This window comes from Tiliqua scincoides, chromosome 3, assembly GCF_035046505.1.
Source record: "Tiliqua scincoides isolate rTilSci1 chromosome 3, rTilSci1.hap2, whole genome shotgun sequence".
In the NCBI taxonomy this organism is placed as follows: Eukaryota; Metazoa; Chordata; class Lepidosauria; order Squamata; family Scincidae; genus Tiliqua; species Tiliqua scincoides.
Window position 1 is genome coordinate 209,582,862 of NC_089823.1, and position 17,748 is coordinate 209,600,609.

The following is a 17,748-nucleotide window of genomic DNA, read 5'->3' on the forward strand; positions in this document are numbered from 1 at the left end:
GTGGCTTCTTATGTCTTCTTATGCTTGAAATGCCCCCTGTACACTTCCAGTGATTTGAGTCCGATTATTTCTACAACCTAGCTTGGCTTGCTCAGAATTGCTTTTGTTCATCAAGTGCTTGCTGCTAGTGAAAGAAATGTATTTAAAAGCTTACGAAAACTGAAACATATCACATGCCGAATCTGATTTAGCAAATTTAAAATGTATTTGTTACAGTGAAAATACTTACTATTTTTGAAGTAAATATATTTCTGTAAATAATACATGAGAGACAATATGCAGTGATATTTTTGTAATTGAGTTTAGCAAGGAATATGAATAGTCTACATCATGTTTCTCAAATTGCGGGTTGGGACCCACTAGAAGGGTTGTGAGCCAATTTCAGGTGGGTCTGGATTCATTTCAGTATTTTATTAATATATTAGACTTGATGTTCCCATGGTCTGTGACTGCATTTGGGAAGTGCTACACATCAGTGCTTTTAACAGGCTACTCCGTATATGCTTTTAACAATGATAGTCAATGGGACTTACTCCTGTGTAAGGGTGGGTAGAATTGCAACCTAGGATTGTTAAAAATCTTCCTGCTTGATGTCTCTTCTGGTCATGACATCAGTTCCAGTGGGTCCTGACAGATTCTTATTCTAAAACCTGGGTCCCAGTGCTAAAAGTTTGAGAACCACTGGTCTACAGATTGGCACTTCCTTCTTATGACTTCATTTGCACAACTTTCTTTGTAATTGGTGCAGTCATCAGTTTGATGCATTTTTAGGGCAGAGAGCATAAAATATTATTGCTGTGTATTCAGCATCAGGCTTTAGTGAGAAGTTCATCCAAATATGTTGAATAACTTCTGACTGCTGTATAATATTGACACTAGTTTAGACAGTATAATGTGTAGCTTGCAAAATATCCAGGAATACTTATAACATTTCCTTTTTACTGTGTGATCAACTGGGAAATACATATCTTTGAAGACTTCTGGCTACCATCCTTGGGCATTTCTTTACACAAGTGGAGCCCTTGAAGTTGGTGGCAGAGAAGAGGGATAAGCTGCATGAGGACGGTAGAAAGAGCAAAATATTTCCCTGCTCCCTGTTTTTCCATCCACTCCCAGATCCCTCCTACCAACAATTGCCTTGTGTTGTCCATTTCCAAAGTAATGACTAGGGGGAAGATTTGAACTCAAAAGTGCTGTGATAATAACTGCATGTTTTTCAGAATCCACTTTTGTTTCCTCATTCTCCCTACTCCCACCATTACTTTAGAGGGAAAGGCCACCTTTGCTTCCTTTTATCTTGAGAGTTGCCACTGGGAAGAAGGATTTTGTTTCAAAATTAAGCCGCCATCCTGGTCATTCTCAAGATTAATGCCTGCATGTCCCTCTACTGCATTCACCACTTGCTGCCAGAGATGATGGGAGAAGGGAAGAAAGAGTTTTACCACATGTGTACTTTTTTTTGCAGAGGTAGGAGATCTTTACCATGCATGTGGCTCCACCCCCCTATGTAGGTCCCCAATGCATCAATATATATATGGATACCCTACTTTGAAAAATGTATAGATAGGTAGACTCACCAAAGTACATAAGAACTTTGGCAAGATGTTTGAACCAAATGCTTGGAATATCTCATGGTGCTTCAAGAATTCTTCAGGTTAAAATGTTGAGTGGATCACCAAACAGTTGAACGTTAGCCATTCTGATCCCACTAAAATATGGTGACTATGGCAACTCAAAATATTAGCCTGCACCTTCCTACTTGGCAAAAACTCCCTCAGACCCCTTTAATTTGACTAGTCAGGGTTATGCTTTCCTTCAGAATGCCATGCAAGAGTGGAGTGATGACTCTGTCCTCTGGAGTATAAGGTAAGCATATTCAAACATTGAGACAAAAGAATATCCATCAAGTTAGCATTGCTAATGGCAGTTTCTGTATCAGTGTCGAAGAAGTTTCTAAGTTTCTGTGAGAGGATGACCACTGTGGTGATTGTGACTCAGGATCTAGATTTGAAGATGTTCTTGAGTGTGGTGTTAATCCAAAATGGGATCTTAGGGCAGCTATCTGTTAGATATTGTTTCTTACATGCTATATTTTAAGTACAGGTTGACAGTCTAATAATCTATGATATTTATTTTTATTAAAGTCTTTGTACCTTACCTTTTGGCCAACGGTGCTCTGAGTGGCTTTCATATAATCAAACCATGGGAAATCATGGCAACACAAAAAGACCTTGCTTGCCACTGTCTCCTCACAGGGCAGTTGATGCTTCGGGGGGGGGGGCGGGGAAGGGTCCAAACTTGAAGATAATTGGGTGCTTTTTAAATTTAAGCTTTTTGGGTCCTTGTACCTGACTAGTTTAAAAATGCGGAATAAATGAATTTTGCAGAATGAAAACTTTTCACTTTACTTGGTTGATTGGCAACCTTAAGTCTCGAAAGACTATGGTATAAGCCTACAGCACCCGGTATTCCCAGGCGGTCTCCCATCCAAGTACTAACCAGGCCTGACCCTGCTTAGCTTCCGAGATCAGATGAGATCGGGCATGTGCAGGGTAACAGTTGCTGCTTTACTTTACTTATAGGTAACCAGATCCAGTAGTTACACCAAAAAATCACAATTCCAGGTAGAAGAAGAAGATATTGAGAAACTGGAAGTCAGGTATATGCTTAAATATTTACATTAATTTTTTTAAATAAAGTTGCCCAATGACTTCTAAAAACTGTCCAGATAAGGAATCCTCAATGTTGGGTTGTGGCAGGAGGGAGGTGTGGGAACCACTTAGTCTAAAGTAAAAAAATGTCCTTGAAACAACTGTATTGTAGTGAATGTGGTTGAAAAATCATTAAAATTGCTTTCAAATTTTTGAACAGTTCAAACTAATTTCCTGCTACCTTCTTGTTTTATATAGCAATTATAGCATATTCAAAGTTACTTGAGGAAAAGAAATGATTAATTATCAAGGATAAATGTAAATGGCCAGGGTTTTGTATGCTTCCTCAGTCTTGGAGGAAAAGGTGCCTAATGAATATAGGATCCATCTATTGGAGCAATACTTTCTCCTGATGGCAGGGGGATCAGGTAGAGTTTGTAGGGAAATAGGCTTCTGTCCACTGGAATCTTGAGAAGGAACTTTAATTACAATAGGCCCTCAGTCAAGGGTGAGGAATAACTTATTTCCAAGCTGCCTTCAAACAAAGTTTGGATGGTACATCAGTTAATATCATGGTAGGTATATCATTTAAAGAGATGTAGGGACATCAATCATGCCACAACACATCTGAATTTTGTTTTCTTCATCTTAATATATCATAGAGTTGGAAGGGGCCTAATAGGTCATCTAGTCCAACCCCCTGCCTTAGGCAGGAAATCCTCTTAGAGCATCTCCAACAGGTACTTGTCGAGCCTCTGCTTGAATATCTCTAGTGAGGAAGAGTCCACCACCTTTCTAGGCAATCTGTTCCACTACCAATCCACCCTTACTGTCAGGAGTTTTTTCCTGATGTTTAATCAAAATCTCTTCTCTTGCAGTTTGTACCCATTGGTTCTAGTTCTGCTTTCAGACACAGTTGAGAATAAATTATTCCCTTTTTCCATATGACAGCCCTTTAGATATTTGAAGAGAGCTATCATAACCCCTCTCAGCCTTCTCTTCTCCAAGCTGAACATGCCAAGTTCCCTCAACCTTTCCTCTCAGGGCTTCTCCTCCAGCCCCTTGATCATCCTCGTCGCTCTTCTCTGAACCTGCCCCGGTTTGGCTGCATCTTTCTTAAAGTGGGGTACCCAGAATTGGACACAATACTCCTGGTGAGGTCTAACCAGCGCAGAGTAAAGAGGAACCACTTCTCTTGACTTGGAAGCTACGGTTCTGTTAATGCAGGCAAAAATTGCATTTGCCTTCTTTGCAGCCGCATCACACTGCTGTCTCGTGTTCATCTTGTGATCTGCCGCAGCTCCAAGATCCTGCTCACATGTAGTGCTGCCAAGCCATGTATCTCCCATTTTATAGATGCATTTTTGGTTGTTTTTGCCCAAGTGCAGAACTTTGCATTTATCCCTGTTGAACTTCATCTTATTCATTTCACCCCAGTATTCTATTTTGTCTAGGTCTTCCTGAAGGCTTCTACTGTCTTCTATTGTGTTTGCTACTCCTCCCAGTTTGGTGTCATCCACAAATTTAATGAGGCTTCCTTGTATCCTCTCATCCAAGTCATTGATGAAGATATTAAAGAGAACTGGGCCCAAGACAGAGCCCCGGGGTACCCCACTTGAAATTGCCTTCCAGGTTGACATGAAGCAATTGACAAACATCCTCTGTGTACGGCCGTCCAGCCAGTTGCGAATCCATCTAACGATTGTATCATCGAACCCGTATTTTACCAACTTGCTGATTAGGATGTCATGTGGGACCTTGTCAAATGCTTTACTATATATTAGTAAAATATAAGATATATTACATCTACCCCATTGCCACAGTCCAATAAGCTAGTAACCCAATCAAAAAAGGAGATGAGATTTGTCTGGCAAGATTTATATTTGACAAATCCATGTTGAGTTCTATTGATCACTGAGTTGTTGTCTAGATGTGTGCAAACAGTGTTTTAAGATTAGTTCTAATATTTTCCCTGGTATTGAAGTCAGACTGACAGGTCTGTAATTTCCTGGGTCTTCTTTTTTCCCCTTTTTAAAGATTGGGACCACATTGGCCCGCTTCCAGTCTAGTGGCATCTCCCCCATCCTCCAGGATTTTTCAAAGATAAGTGACAGAGGCTCTGTAAATACATCCACAAGTTCCTTTAGTACTCTAGGATGCAGTTCATGTGGTCCAAATGTCTTGAATACATTTAGGCCAAGTAAGTGGTTTTTAATTAGTTCCCTGTCAATCCTAAACTGCAGTCCTGTACCATCCAGGTTTTCATGACCTCTTTGGGGTATAAGCATATCCCCCATCAGCCAAGGACCCACATTTGCACAATCCTGAGAGAAGATGGATGTAAAGTAGGAGTTGAGCAACTTTGCCTTCTCCTGGTTTCCAGACACTAATTTACCATCCTTGTCCAGGAGCAATCCCACTCCCTCATTTCTCTTCCTCTTTCTTTGGGCATATCTAAAAAAAATTCTCCTTCTTATTCTTGACATTGCTGGCCAGCCTTAGCTCATACTGACCCTTGTCCTGCAAGACCGGGCTATCTGCGTGTACTGCTCGCTGGTGACCAGTCCCATCTTCCATTTCCTATACATGTCTTTTTAATGGTCAGTTCACCGCTGAGTTACTTGTTGAGCCATCCTGGTTTTTTGAGGTGTCTTCCCCTTTTCTTTTTCATAGGAATTGTTTCTGACTGAGCCTGAGAAGCTGCTTCTTAAAGAGCTCCCACCCATCTTGAACCCCCTTTCCCCTTAGTTCATCAACCCCTGGAATTCCGCCTATTAATTCTCTGATCTTGTCAAAATCAACCTTCCTGAAATCCAATGCACAGTTTTCACTGCATGTTCCTTTTGTTTCCCATAAGTGCAGTCTTAAAAGAAATGTCGGTGAGGTAAGATTTCAAGGACACAGATATAGAATGCATGCCTTTGCAAATCTGTTACAGCTTTTTAGGTTTGGAGAACTTGAGCTGTTTTGATGCTGGGAAAAAAATCAATGCATGTGTCAATGAAGTGTTGCAGTTTAGCCAGAATGAGCAATAAAATAAAACTATTAGTAAAAGTAAACATGAAGTGTAAGTGACTGAGAACAATGTCACTGTATTTCCTTTGAGTACTGTTATGTATGTGAGTCACCTGTAGGAAAAGCAACAGGTTATATGTGATTGGCTGTCCAATCAAGAGTGATGTGTGTTGGGTGGAGTTGTGTATATATATCTGGGATATTTGTGTATGTGAACCTGCGATTTTAATTTGTTTTGGGGTATGAATAAACTATGATGGAACCTTTATTCAAGTCTATTGATGCGTAAGACCCACGATATAACAGTACATCAATAGCATTGCTCTTTTTGATAGCCTCACTTTTAACCAATACCAATAAAACTAACAAGTTTTAACTAACTTGTTCCTTTGGTTGCCTTTTCTAATTGTTTCCACTTGACTTCATGGAAACATGGGGTGTGAGATTCTAACAGTGTGTGCGTGTGCGCATGCTGAGTTGGTGTGGTGCTCTATGCGATGACATTAAATTGGATGGCTCCTTTAAAATATTAAAGTTGGTTATGGCAGTTAGAAAAGTAAATGGCAAACTATGATTTATCTTCTAGGATTGATTTATGGAACAATGGTAACTTGGTGCAGGACCTCTTCCTGGGAGAAATTAAGATTCCTGTCAAGGTATTAGGAAGTGATTCCTTTCAAGCATGGTAAGAAACTGAGCATATGGAAACAATTGCTTTGGGGGTTGGTTAATGTTCACATCTATTTAATATTCTTCAAGTTTGAATCTAATTGCCTGCCTACTGCTTAACATTTGTTTTTGAGAGATCAAAAGAGGGAAAAGTGACAAAATCCCCGGATGATTTATAATAAAGGTTGTCACAAGTCTTGTGTGGTCGATGTCTTTTTTTATTTATTGAATCTCTGTGGTGAATTTGCAAAGAATATGCACTATTTAGCTATTTGCATTAAGTGACCCTGGGTATACATTTGCTGTGGAACACAAAAAGTGCATCTTGAAGTCTACTTTATCTCAACAGTTTTTGCAAAAATTTGAGAAACTAGCAGGCACTGCATGATTCAAAGAAATTGGCTAACAGTAAATTTGGTTGGTTGCAAGGATTACTTAAAGAGAATACCTGAGAAGTGTTTTGCACATTCAAAGTGCTGTATAAATGATGATGATGATCTACCTTTTGTCCTCCATTGGCTTATGGCCCAAATATGTCAGTTGTGCATAAATGTCTTAAAATCTAAACATGATGATACTTAGTTTGGGGCCCTGGGTTGTGGGGGTCCCACTCATTCACGAGAGATAGCGGCAGGGCACCTTGGGGTCTGGGCCCAGCACTGGCAGCACAGCCCTGGGAGGGTCATAAGGTGGGCCAACCTTGCCTGCCCCCTTTTGTCTGGTCCTGTCCTTCTCCCTCCTCTGTCTTGCCAACCTAGGCGCAGGGGCTGCTGTTTGCAGTGCTGCCCCTGGGTGGGGCTAAGACCTTGGCCAAGGCTTGCTCCCTCTGCCTAGTGGGCCACAGGCGTCCGGGCAGCTCTGCAGGGGTCTGCCTGGCCGTCCCTGGGTCTGCCCAGCTCTCCCCAGTTCACACATCCCACCCAGGGCTGCACCATGCCCTCTGACTGCTGCTTGCTCCCAGGTGGGCCGTGGTCTTGCCCCACAGGCTAACATGAAGACCTCTGGCATCAGTATGGGCTCACACTGACCTAGCTCCACCACTCCCTGTGACTGGGAGAGGGGAGCTGCGGCTGGAGCACAACTGCGGCCTCCACCTGGTGGTCTGCAAGCATGCTGGCCACAGCTTGCCCCAAGAGACTGCAGTCAGGGCCTACTCAGCCCTGTTGCCATTTGCCTCCCAGCATGGGGCACCGCTTGCGGCAGCCCCACAGCTCTGCCAACCCCCTGGCCAAAGGGACTATGGCGGGACCCCACAGTCACCACTGCAGCTGGCGGGCACCCAGGCACTGGACCCCCGTTGCCTCCCTCTAGAGGTAAGTTAGGGAATTCCTGTCAAAGGAATAACTTGTGACCAAATGTCAAATGTGCACATTTTTGTATTTAAAATCCTTAAGATTTGTCTGTTAAACCAATGAACTTTAGCCACAGAAAGCAAAGCTGATGCTTCTACAAATCATCTTAAATCAGGAGTCCGCAACCTATGACCCAACCTATGATCCAGCCCCCCAACTGAATTTGTCTGTTCCACATGGAACTCAGCTTAGGAGGTAAAGCCTCCTGCCTTGTTTGCCATGTGCTAGACAGGGGAGGCTGGAGCTGCCACAGGAACTCCATGAGCCTGGGTGGGCAGCTCCTAAATTCCCTGTCTTGCAAGTGGCAAAATGGGCAGGACTCTTTGCCTCCCAAACTGCTTCTGGGTGCTTGGCAGCCTGGAAGTTGGTTGTTGGCATGATGTTAACACCAAATATCCAGACCCTTTAAACAAAAAGGTTGCCAAGCCCTATCTTAAATGGTAGATTGTTCACTGAACTGCTGCACCACACTTTGTCTCTCAGAATGTCTTAAGTCTTATGTTACACTGTTCTTAGGTACCTTCTGCAACCACGAGATAATGGAAATAAATCCTCTAAAAGTGATGACCTTGGATCACTTAGACTGAATATATATTATGCTGAAGACTATGTACTTCCATCAGAGTACTATACTTCCCTCAGGAACTTGCTGCTAAAGTCACCTGTAGTGGAGGTACTTTGATTGCTTTTGACACTCTTAACAGTTGGAAGAAGTGAATGAAGGGACGCTACTTCCCCTGCCTCATTTGCCTGACAATGTCACAAGTCTACCTTGCATTCAATGTTCTCCGTAATAATTCCTTCCGCTTTGCAGAGCACTTCCATGAATGTGCAAAAGTGTGGCTTCTGGATGCCCGGCAATGAAGTGCAGCATCGTTGCTGGATTCCGGGTAGCTGAGCTCTAAGCTGTGGCCATGTAGGTTAGGGGGAGCAATGCTTGCAGTGCTTTAAGGAGCTTTCAAACTGTATCCAAATTAACAGTTGTAATCATAATCCAAATGATAGCGTGAATAGTACTGTATTCCTGCTGGAGCATTTAACTACTCTTGAAAAATAGTCTCTTTTGCTTCACGTAAGCGTGGACTTGGAGAAGCCATTTCTTATGTGGCTTGCATGGGAGTTGAAATTAAAAAGAATCTTCACATTTTTCTGCATAAATCTCATGCAAAAACAGCTCTGTCAAGGAGCAACTATGTTCTTATCCCCCCCAAATAGGCAGCAAAGGGTTAAGTTCTGCTCCTCCAAAAGACAAGATTAGTAAACAATGTCCAGTCTGAACAAGAGAACTATCCCAATTCTAGTTTCTGGTTCTACTTTCTTTTGGAGTTCAGGGTTTCTTACAAGCTGAGGTCCTCAAGAACAGCCATTTTATTCAAAATCATTAATTCCTTCTGTTCTTTTATTTTTCCTATCTCTTGTGTGCTCAGGTTTTCCAGATGGGGGAGAGTATTATAGAGTAGATTTGCCTCCACATATGCCTCACTGAGATGGCTTCCACACTATTTTTTTCCCCTCCCTGGCCAGTCTGTACTGGTCACCTTTCCCCCTCGGACAGGGACAAATATTCCATCCTGCTAGAGCAGTCAACCAGGTCGTCTTCACTGAACATATTTGAACCAGGACCTGAAAAAGGATTACTATGGATCATTATGGGTTGTCATATGTAACTAAGTGAGAAGGATGTCCTGTGCAAAGAATGACTGCTTCAGTACAGGTAGATATTTTAGATGCAGATCTGCCTGTTTTGGCAAGAATATTTGGAAAAATTTTCCAGAGGTGATTAAGGTACAAGAGATAGTGTTAACCTCTGCCTTCGTTCTGGAGCTCTGACTTTTCTACCAGTGAGCCTGGATGAGGGTCCCAGACCAAATGTTTGAGAAATAAGCTACCGCCTTAACAAACTAGGGTCCCCCAAAGTGATTTCTCTTTCACACTATCCACGTATTAGATGTATTTTGAGGAGACTTGCTTATTTAATCCTCCCAGTTGGAATGGGTCATTAGTGTGTCATGACGTGGCATTAGCTATCCACAACATTGCTGTTGTGGAACAGTGAGTAAAAAAAAAGCTGTCACAAAGAGGCAGCTGTGCAGTGAAGCTCTAGTCATGAGCTACAGAAGGATACCTTGCAGTATGTTCAGTGTCTCATTCTGACATTGCCAGACAACTGTAACCCAGAATGTTAACATCTTTGGTGAATTTGGGATGTGATGATTGAGCATGAACAGCTAACAAATATACTGAGTTCAACTTGAATTATAGATCTGTGTCCTACATTAGTTAGGGCCAACTTTGACATGACTTTCATACATTTTATAGTTGATTGAAAGTCTGGTTTCTCTTCTCCAGGGTTCCCTCACTAATACTTACCTTTTGCCATATTTTCTCCATTATAGCCAATATCGGCTTCTACTGCTTACATTTTGGCAGAAGTTTGTCGAGATAAATATGATGCTGTTTTGCCTCTTGTAAGATTATTGCTACATCATCATAAATTAGTTCAGTTTATCACTGCAGTGGCAGAACTGGAATTAAAGGATACCCAGTAAGTGCTTGATTTTCTTCTGTCTTTACCTCAATTACTTTGTGGATGCAAATTTATATTGTTATGAATCTTGTCTCAAAATTTTCTACGGTAGTTTCTCAGTCGAGATTGCATGCCATCCTTGGCAACTGGAAAACAAAGCATTCAAGATCCTTTTCATAAGGATTGATTGTAATAGTTTTGTATTGATGTGGAATAAGTGCTTGAGTACACTCTTGTGCTTGTGTATAATGTATATTTTTTTTTCTGGCATGAGTCTCCCCCCTTTTCCCAAACTTGGAGAGATCTTCCAAACCATGCCCCTCCAAGTTCACATTTTGTTCCCTTAATTCTGTTGGGCCCCTGAGGCACTTGTGAGGGTCTGTATAACATTGCAGTCAAGACTCCTATTGTGGGAGGGCAGGAGGTTACTAAGGTCAGCAAAAATTTGCAAACGATATCAGATTAAAACTCCAATGGGAGTGGGTTCCCGTTACAGTTACTTTTTTTCCCTGAACTTGCAGGAACTTTTCCTGAACATTTTTTTCCTGCACTTTATTGCTTGCAGTCTTGCCTTCTGTTTCGGGTGTATTTAATAAAGCAGCAAGTTTTAATGTTTTTTGTATGTTCTTGAATGTGCCTTGAAGATAATGCTATGGAAGTTCAATGGATAGTCCATTAAAATAGCCATCCAAGGGGGTAGGCTAGTCAATAAATCATTGTTCTGTTGGAAAGGAAGCCATTAAATAACTGGGTTTTGTTCTATACTGTGTCTTTAAAACTTGCAAACTTTAATAATAGATCTTCATAACTTTTCTCTTTGTGACTTCTTTGGGCTATGAATAGGATAAATGATGGCTTTGGACAGATTTTTTTCCCTTATCGCTTAGCATAGAGCTAACTTGATGATTATACTAGCTAGGCATCCAGGTTGGTATCTATTTTAATAATAGTTGCCTGAATGAATATATCTTCATGAATATATCTGAATGAAATTAAAAATGTGGGGGAGGGGGAGCAGTCTACTTTTCTAAATGCTGTCTGTGCATGTGTTTCTAGAAATTGTTTGTGGGATGTGGCTTGTATTCCTTCAGTTTTGAATTGTTTCATTTGTGTTGCAGAGAAGCCAATACAATCTTCAGAGGAAACTCTTTAGCCACCCGATGTCTAGATGAGATGATGAAAATAGTGGGAAAACACTACCTGAAAGTTACCTTAAAACCAATTCTAGATGAGGTATGGTAACATTATGCATAACTATCTTTGGAGTATATTGGAAATGCTGGGGGGAAAATCCAGGTGCCTACAAATTCAGGCTTGTACTCAAGAATCTGAATCTGTTCAACTTTGTGCCAGTTTAAAATGCTTATGTTGATGATTAGAGTTTGGAAATAGTGATGAATTCTACTTCATAGAATTGCATAGACTACAATTCTATGCACAGTTTCCTGGGAGTAAGTCCCATGTACCGGACTCTATTAAATACAATAGCACTTACTTCTAAGTAGACTTCCTGGGAAGAGGTCTTGTCAGCATCCTCCATGTGTGCCTCCCAGATGTGCCTGTATCTCAGTGATAATTCCTATCTTGGTAAGTCATTGATGGGGAGAAAGGAGCTGATGCAGAAATCTAAACTATAAAGCAAGAAAGTTAACCACTACAGGTTGGGCATCACTTAACCGAAATGCTTGGCACCAGAAACATTTTGGATATTGAATTTTTCCATATTTAGGAATACTTGCGTATACCTAATGAGATACCTTGGGGATGGGGTCCAAGTCTGAACATAAGAACAGCCCCACAGGATCAGGCCATAGGCCCATCTAGTCCAGCTTCCTGTATCTCACAGCGGCCCACCAAATGCCCCAGGGAGCACACCAGGTAACAAAAGACCTGCATCCTGGTGCCCTCCCTTGCATCTGGCATTCTGACATAGTCCATTTCTAAAATCAGGAAGTTGCACATACACATCATGGCTTGTAACCTGTGATGGATTTTTCCTCCAGGAACTTGTCCAATCCCCTTTTAAAGGCGCCCAGGCCAGATGCCATCACCACATCCTGTGGCAAAGAGTTCCACAGACCGACCACACGCTGAGTAAAGAAATATTTTCTTTTGTCAGTCCTAACTCTCCCAACACTCAATTTTAGTGGATGCCCCCTGGTTCTGGTATTATGTGAGAGTGTAAAGAGCATCTCTCTATCACTTTATCCTTCCCATGCATAATTTTGTATGTCTCAATCATGTCCCCCCTCAGGCGTCTCTTTTCTAGGCTGAAGAGGCCCAAACGCCGTAGCCTTTCCTCATAAGGAAGGTGCCCCATCCCAGTAATCATCTTAGTCGCTCTCTTTTGCACCTTTTCCATTTCCACTATGTCCTTTTTGAGATGTGACAACCAGAACTGGACGCAATACTCCAGGTGTGGCCTTACCATCGATTTGTACAATGGCATTATAATATTAGCTGTTTTGTTCTCAATACGTTTTCTAATGATCCCAAGCATAGAATTGGCCTTCTTTACTGCTGCCGCACATTGGGTCAACACTTTCATCGACCTGTCCACCACCACCCCAAGAGCTCTCTCCTGATCTGTAACACAGCTCAGAACCCATCAGCCCATTTGTGAAGTTTTGATTTTTTTTGCCCCTATTGAAACGCATCTGCCATTTTGCTGCCCGTTCTGCCAGTTTGGAGAGATCCTTCTGGAGCTCCTCACAATCACTTCTAGTCTTCACCACTTGGAAAAGTTTGGTGTCATCTGCAAACTTAGCCACCTCACTGCTCAGCCCTGTCTCCAGGTCATTTATGAAGAGGTTTAAAAGCACTGGTCCCAGGACAGATCCTTGGGGCACACCGCTTTTCACCTCTCTCCATTGTGAAAATTGCCCATTGACACCCACTCTCTGTTTCCTGGTCTTCAGCCCGTTCTCAATCCAGGAGAGGACCTGCCCTCTAATTCCCTGACTGTGGAGTTTTTTCAGGAGCCTTTGGTGAGGGACTGTGTCGAACGCCTTCTGAAACTCCAGATATATAATGTCCACGGGTTCTCCTGTATCCGTAGGCCTGCTGACCTTTTCAAAGAATTCTATAAGGTTCATGAGGCAAGACTTACCCTTATAGAAGCCATGCTTATTCTCTCTCAGCAAGCCTTTTTTGTCTGTGTGTTTTGAGATTATGTCTTTGATGAGACATTCCACCATCTTACCTGGTAGGCTGACCAGCTTATAGTTTCCCGGGTCCCCCCTCCTTCCCTTTTTAAAAATCGGTGTGACATTTGCTATCCTCCAGTCTTCTGGCACTGTGGCCGTTTTGAGGGACAAGTTGCAAATTTTAGTCAAGAGATCAGCAACTTCATTCTTCAATTCCTTAATAACCCTTGGGTGGATGCCATCAGGGCCCAGTGACTTATTGATCTTTAATTTATCAACGAGGTCTGAAACATCTTCTCTTTTAACCTCTATCTGACTTAATTCCTGGTCGTTCGGGCAGCAGTATCTGCCCGAGGTCTTCTGCCTTGAAGACAGATGCAAAGAACTCATTTAATTTCTCTGCCATCTCTAAGTCTCCTTTTATCTCCCCTTTCCCTCCCTCACCATCCAGAGGGCCAACAGCTTCTCTGGTGGGTTTCCTGCTTCTAACGTATTTGAAGAAGTTTTTATTATTCCCCTTGATGCTGCTGGCCATGTGTTCCTCATAGTCTCTCTTGGCCTCTGATACCAACTTCTTACATTTCTTTTGCCACAGTTTATGTTCGTTTTTATTCTCCTCATTAGGGCAAGACTTCCATTTACGGAAGGAAGCTTCCTTACCTTTTACGGCCTCTCTAACTTGGCTCATTAGCCAGGTGGGGACCCTCCTGGACTTTGTTGAACCCTTCTTCCTTTGCGGTATACACTTCCGCTGGGCCTCTATTACTGTTGTTTTAAGCAGCCTCCATGCACTCTGGAGAGATTGGACTCTTTTTACCTTCCATTTCAACCTCCTTCTAACCAGCCTCCTCATTTGAAGGAGGTCCGCTCTTCGGAAGTCAAGGGTTTTTGTGAGAGATTTGCCGGGCATTCTTCCCCCAACGTGCATGTCGAAACAGATCGCAGCATGATCGCTATTCCCCAATGGCTCAGTAACATTGACATCTCTAATCAGGTCCTGAGTACCACACAGTATTAAATCCAGAGTCACCTGTCCTCTGGTGGGCTCCGTGACTAGCTGCTCTAAGCCACAGTCATTTAGCATGTCAAGGAATCCGGTCTCCTTTTCGTGACCAGAACACAAATTGACCCAGTCTATATGAGGATAATTGAAGTCCCCCATGATTACAACCCTGTCCCTCCTTGTCACCTCCCTGATCAGTTTCCTCATTTCAAGGTCGCCTTCCGGTTTCTGGTCTGGAGGACCAGAATTCACAAAATTCATGAACAAATTTCACAAATGAACACAAAATTCATTTGTTTCATATGCACATACCCTGAAGGTAATTTTATACAATGTTGTGCAGCCCGTTAGGTGTGGAATTTTCTACTTGTGGTGTCATGTCAGCACTCAAAAAGATTGCAGTTTTTGGAATACTTTGGATTTCAGAATTCCAGTTAAGGAATGACCAGCCTGTAACTTTTTGTTAATATTATTGCTCAAGGCTTTTGTTTTAAAAGCTATTTTGGAATAATGACTTAAAAAATACTTAGTGAGCCTTACTTCCTGAACTCCACAGTACCCAAGAAGAAAAATCATTTATCCACTGATGTAGTAAAAGTGGATTTCTGCTGTGAGTGTACCTTCTCAGCATATTTAATGAAGTTTTCTATTTATTTGGAATATTTATATTTAAACTTTTAAATAAAGATTCTTGGAGCAATTGCTATGACAAAAAAATTGAGATGGTTTCCTGTCACAAAGGGGCTTACAATCTTAAAAAGAGACACCAGAGAGACAACTGAAGAATATACAGTTTTATTTCAAGTTCACAAACCTAACCTTGGTTACTGTATAATGTGATAGTTGCTATAATAACCATTTCAGTATTTATTGTACTGTATAGTATAATACATACAGTATTGGATAGTTAATCCTTATGAGAGAGGGGCTTGATGGAATTGCCTTCCTCACTCACTGATACTAGTGATGACTGCAATTGCCCGACCACACTGCTGTCTAGGCTGTATTGAAAAAAGAAAAGAAAATTGAGGTAACTTCCTCATTGTGAAGATACGTGGTTTGGATTAAGACAACCAAATTCTGTTTTCTTTGCTTCTGTGCGTTTGGGTTGTTGTTTCTCCCCCCTCTCCCCGATGAAGACATTGGCACACTGTGAGAGGTCCGTTCATTCTTCAAAACAAAATTTAGCAGCAGTCCTGAAAAAAGCAACTGCAGGTATTTGTCCTTTGTCTCACTCTTACCACAGTTAAGATAAATGGAGCTGAATTGATCCTTGTCTTGAAAGTGACTTTTTTTTAAGTGACTAAAGCTTTCCTTTCATTTCAGATATGTGAAAATCCTAAACCTTGTGAAATTGATCCTCTGAAACTAAAAGAAGCTGATAATGTAGAAACACACAAGGTACACCACAGTGATTTTTGTTCAGTTTTTTAGTTGAGAAACCTATATCAGTAGCTTTATATATCCAGTTCCTTGAAGCAATGACTGTTGCTGATTAATTTTATCAGCAGTGAAAATTACTGAGAATCCAAACTCACTTTAAAATTTGCAGGTCACTAAATTGTTCTGCTTTTAGACTTCATTATGTAACACACAGTATAAAAGTTTGAGAAGTTGTTATAATATGAGTGGTTGGTGTAGCATAGGAGATTGAACAGCAAAACTGTAACTTCTCTGGTTTGAATCTTGTCTCTGTCATGAACTCATTGTATTACCTTAGTCAAGCTGCTCCCTCTTAGCCTTGGCTCCTCAGTTGCAATATGGGGATGATAATAATAACAGCTAGGTATTTATATACTGCCTTTCTGGTCATCGGATTACTCCTCTGACTTTATTCAAGGCGGTTTACATAGGCAGGTGTTTCTAAATCCCTCAAGGGGATTTTTACAGTCATAGAGGTTCTCTCTTTCAAGAACCAACAACATTTCAGAATGGATCTTCCTGGTTTGGTCTCACTTCTGGTCTCCAGTTCTCCCACGCAGGCTGACAAGCAGCTCCATCTCTCACATGGAGGGCAACCAAGACACTTCTTGCTCACAGCAAGAGCAGGTGGAATCACTCAGCTCGGCTTGTCAGCTGCTTCAAGGTCTCGCCATTCTCAGCCATTCAGGTAGCTGCCGGTGTCCTCGAACTGGTGACCTTCTGATGTTATCTTTGGGCTAACGAAGGCTCTACCCTCTAGACCAGACCTCCTGCCCTCCTGGATAGTACATTACCTTATGGGGTAGTTATAAGAATATCAGAATAAGGGCACAATCCTAATCCCTTGTGTCAGTGCTTTCCAGCACTGGCATAGCGGTGCCAATGGGATGTGTGCTGCATCGTGCAGTTGGGTGTCACTCATGGAGGCTTCCTCAAAGTAAGGGAATTTTTGTTCCCTTACCTCAGAGCTGCATTACCCTTATGTCAGTGCTGGAACGTATCTTAGGAATGTCTTTCAACAAAACTGTCAGTCTACCTTGTGACTGTTCTCAGGGCTGCATTATAGTATGGAGACCATGCATGCAGTTTTTAAATGATAATTTCTACTTTGGAAGAATGAAACTCACAAGCGCCTTTTAATAATACAAAGGGAATTACTTTCTGAAATTTTGTTCACAGGAAAATCTCCACTACTATGTTGACAAAGTATTCAGGACAGTTGTACAATCAAGTATAAGTTGCCCTACGTTGATGTGTGATATGTTATGTTCCCTGAGATGTTTGGCTGCTGAAAGATTTCCTAGTAAGTCTGTCTCTCTTTCTCTTTGTTAGTAATGGTCATAAAGTCTCAATCTTTAAGTCCATGAAAATACTACCAAAGAATTTGATCTGGTAGCATTTGTATAAAAACTGAGTTGGCTGAAGCAATGACTGTATTCTGCACCTTTCTTGAATGGAATTCTTTGTAATTATTATAAACACAGTCTCCGTTATGTAGTCTATATACAAGTTCATTAATTCCTTAGCAAAAACTCTACATTTGTTACATCAAAAGAACTAGTATGAAAAGTCAAGAAGCAAAATTGGAGATGCACAGCAAATTAACTATAAAAAATAAGCAAAGATAATGCTTTAATTGGTTGTATTAGGCAAAATTTTGAAGTGCATCTATGTTTTGGTATTGATTTCTTTGTAATTATGTGAATATCAACTTCCCATTCTGCATAAAACATAACTTCTGCATATATAATAACTTGATCTCTAAAATATTCTACCTGTGTTCCTTTGGTAGAAAATAGTAAATATCTGAACTTGCTCTCAAAAAACAGAATTTGTAATGTCATTACTGCATACTAAAAATATATATATTGTGCATCACGACTCATGACAAAGCATATGGCATCATCACATCTTCATTTCATGCTACTTGCTAGTTACCTATTACGCAGGAGACTAGTAGTCT

At 41.4% G+C, this 17,748-nt stretch overlaps 1 protein-coding gene and 1 pseudogene across 2 annotated transcripts in view; one reads left to right on the top strand and one right to left on the bottom strand.

Annotated features, from left to right (window-relative positions):
- RASA2 (RAS p21 protein activator 2) overlaps positions 1 to 17,748 on the top strand; it is a 66,677-nt gene that overhangs the window by 30,710 nt on the left and 18,219 nt on the right. Inside the window, exons 1-8 of one of the 2 annotated variants that reach the window (XM_066620588.1) lie at positions 2,584 to 2,659; positions 5,514 to 5,535; positions 6,253 to 6,351; positions 8,204 to 8,360; positions 10,084 to 10,232; positions 11,333 to 11,447; positions 15,690 to 15,764; positions 16,965 to 17,088. In XM_066620588.1, coding sequence (XP_066476685.1) covers positions 5,525 to 5,535; positions 6,253 to 6,351; positions 8,204 to 8,360; positions 10,084 to 10,232; positions 11,333 to 11,447; positions 15,690 to 15,764; positions 16,965 to 17,088 — 730 coding nt within the window. In that variant the 5' untranslated portion in view covers positions 2,584 to 2,659; positions 5,514 to 5,524. Of the gene's footprint in view, positions 1 to 2,582; positions 2,660 to 5,513; positions 5,536 to 6,252; positions 6,352 to 8,203; positions 8,361 to 10,083; positions 10,233 to 11,332; positions 11,448 to 15,689; positions 15,765 to 16,964; positions 17,089 to 17,748 lie in introns of those variants that run through there. The other variant, XM_066620586.1, reaches the window with a different exon arrangement.
- LOC136646842 (5S ribosomal RNA) lies at positions 2,451 to 2,567 on the bottom strand (annotated as a pseudogene).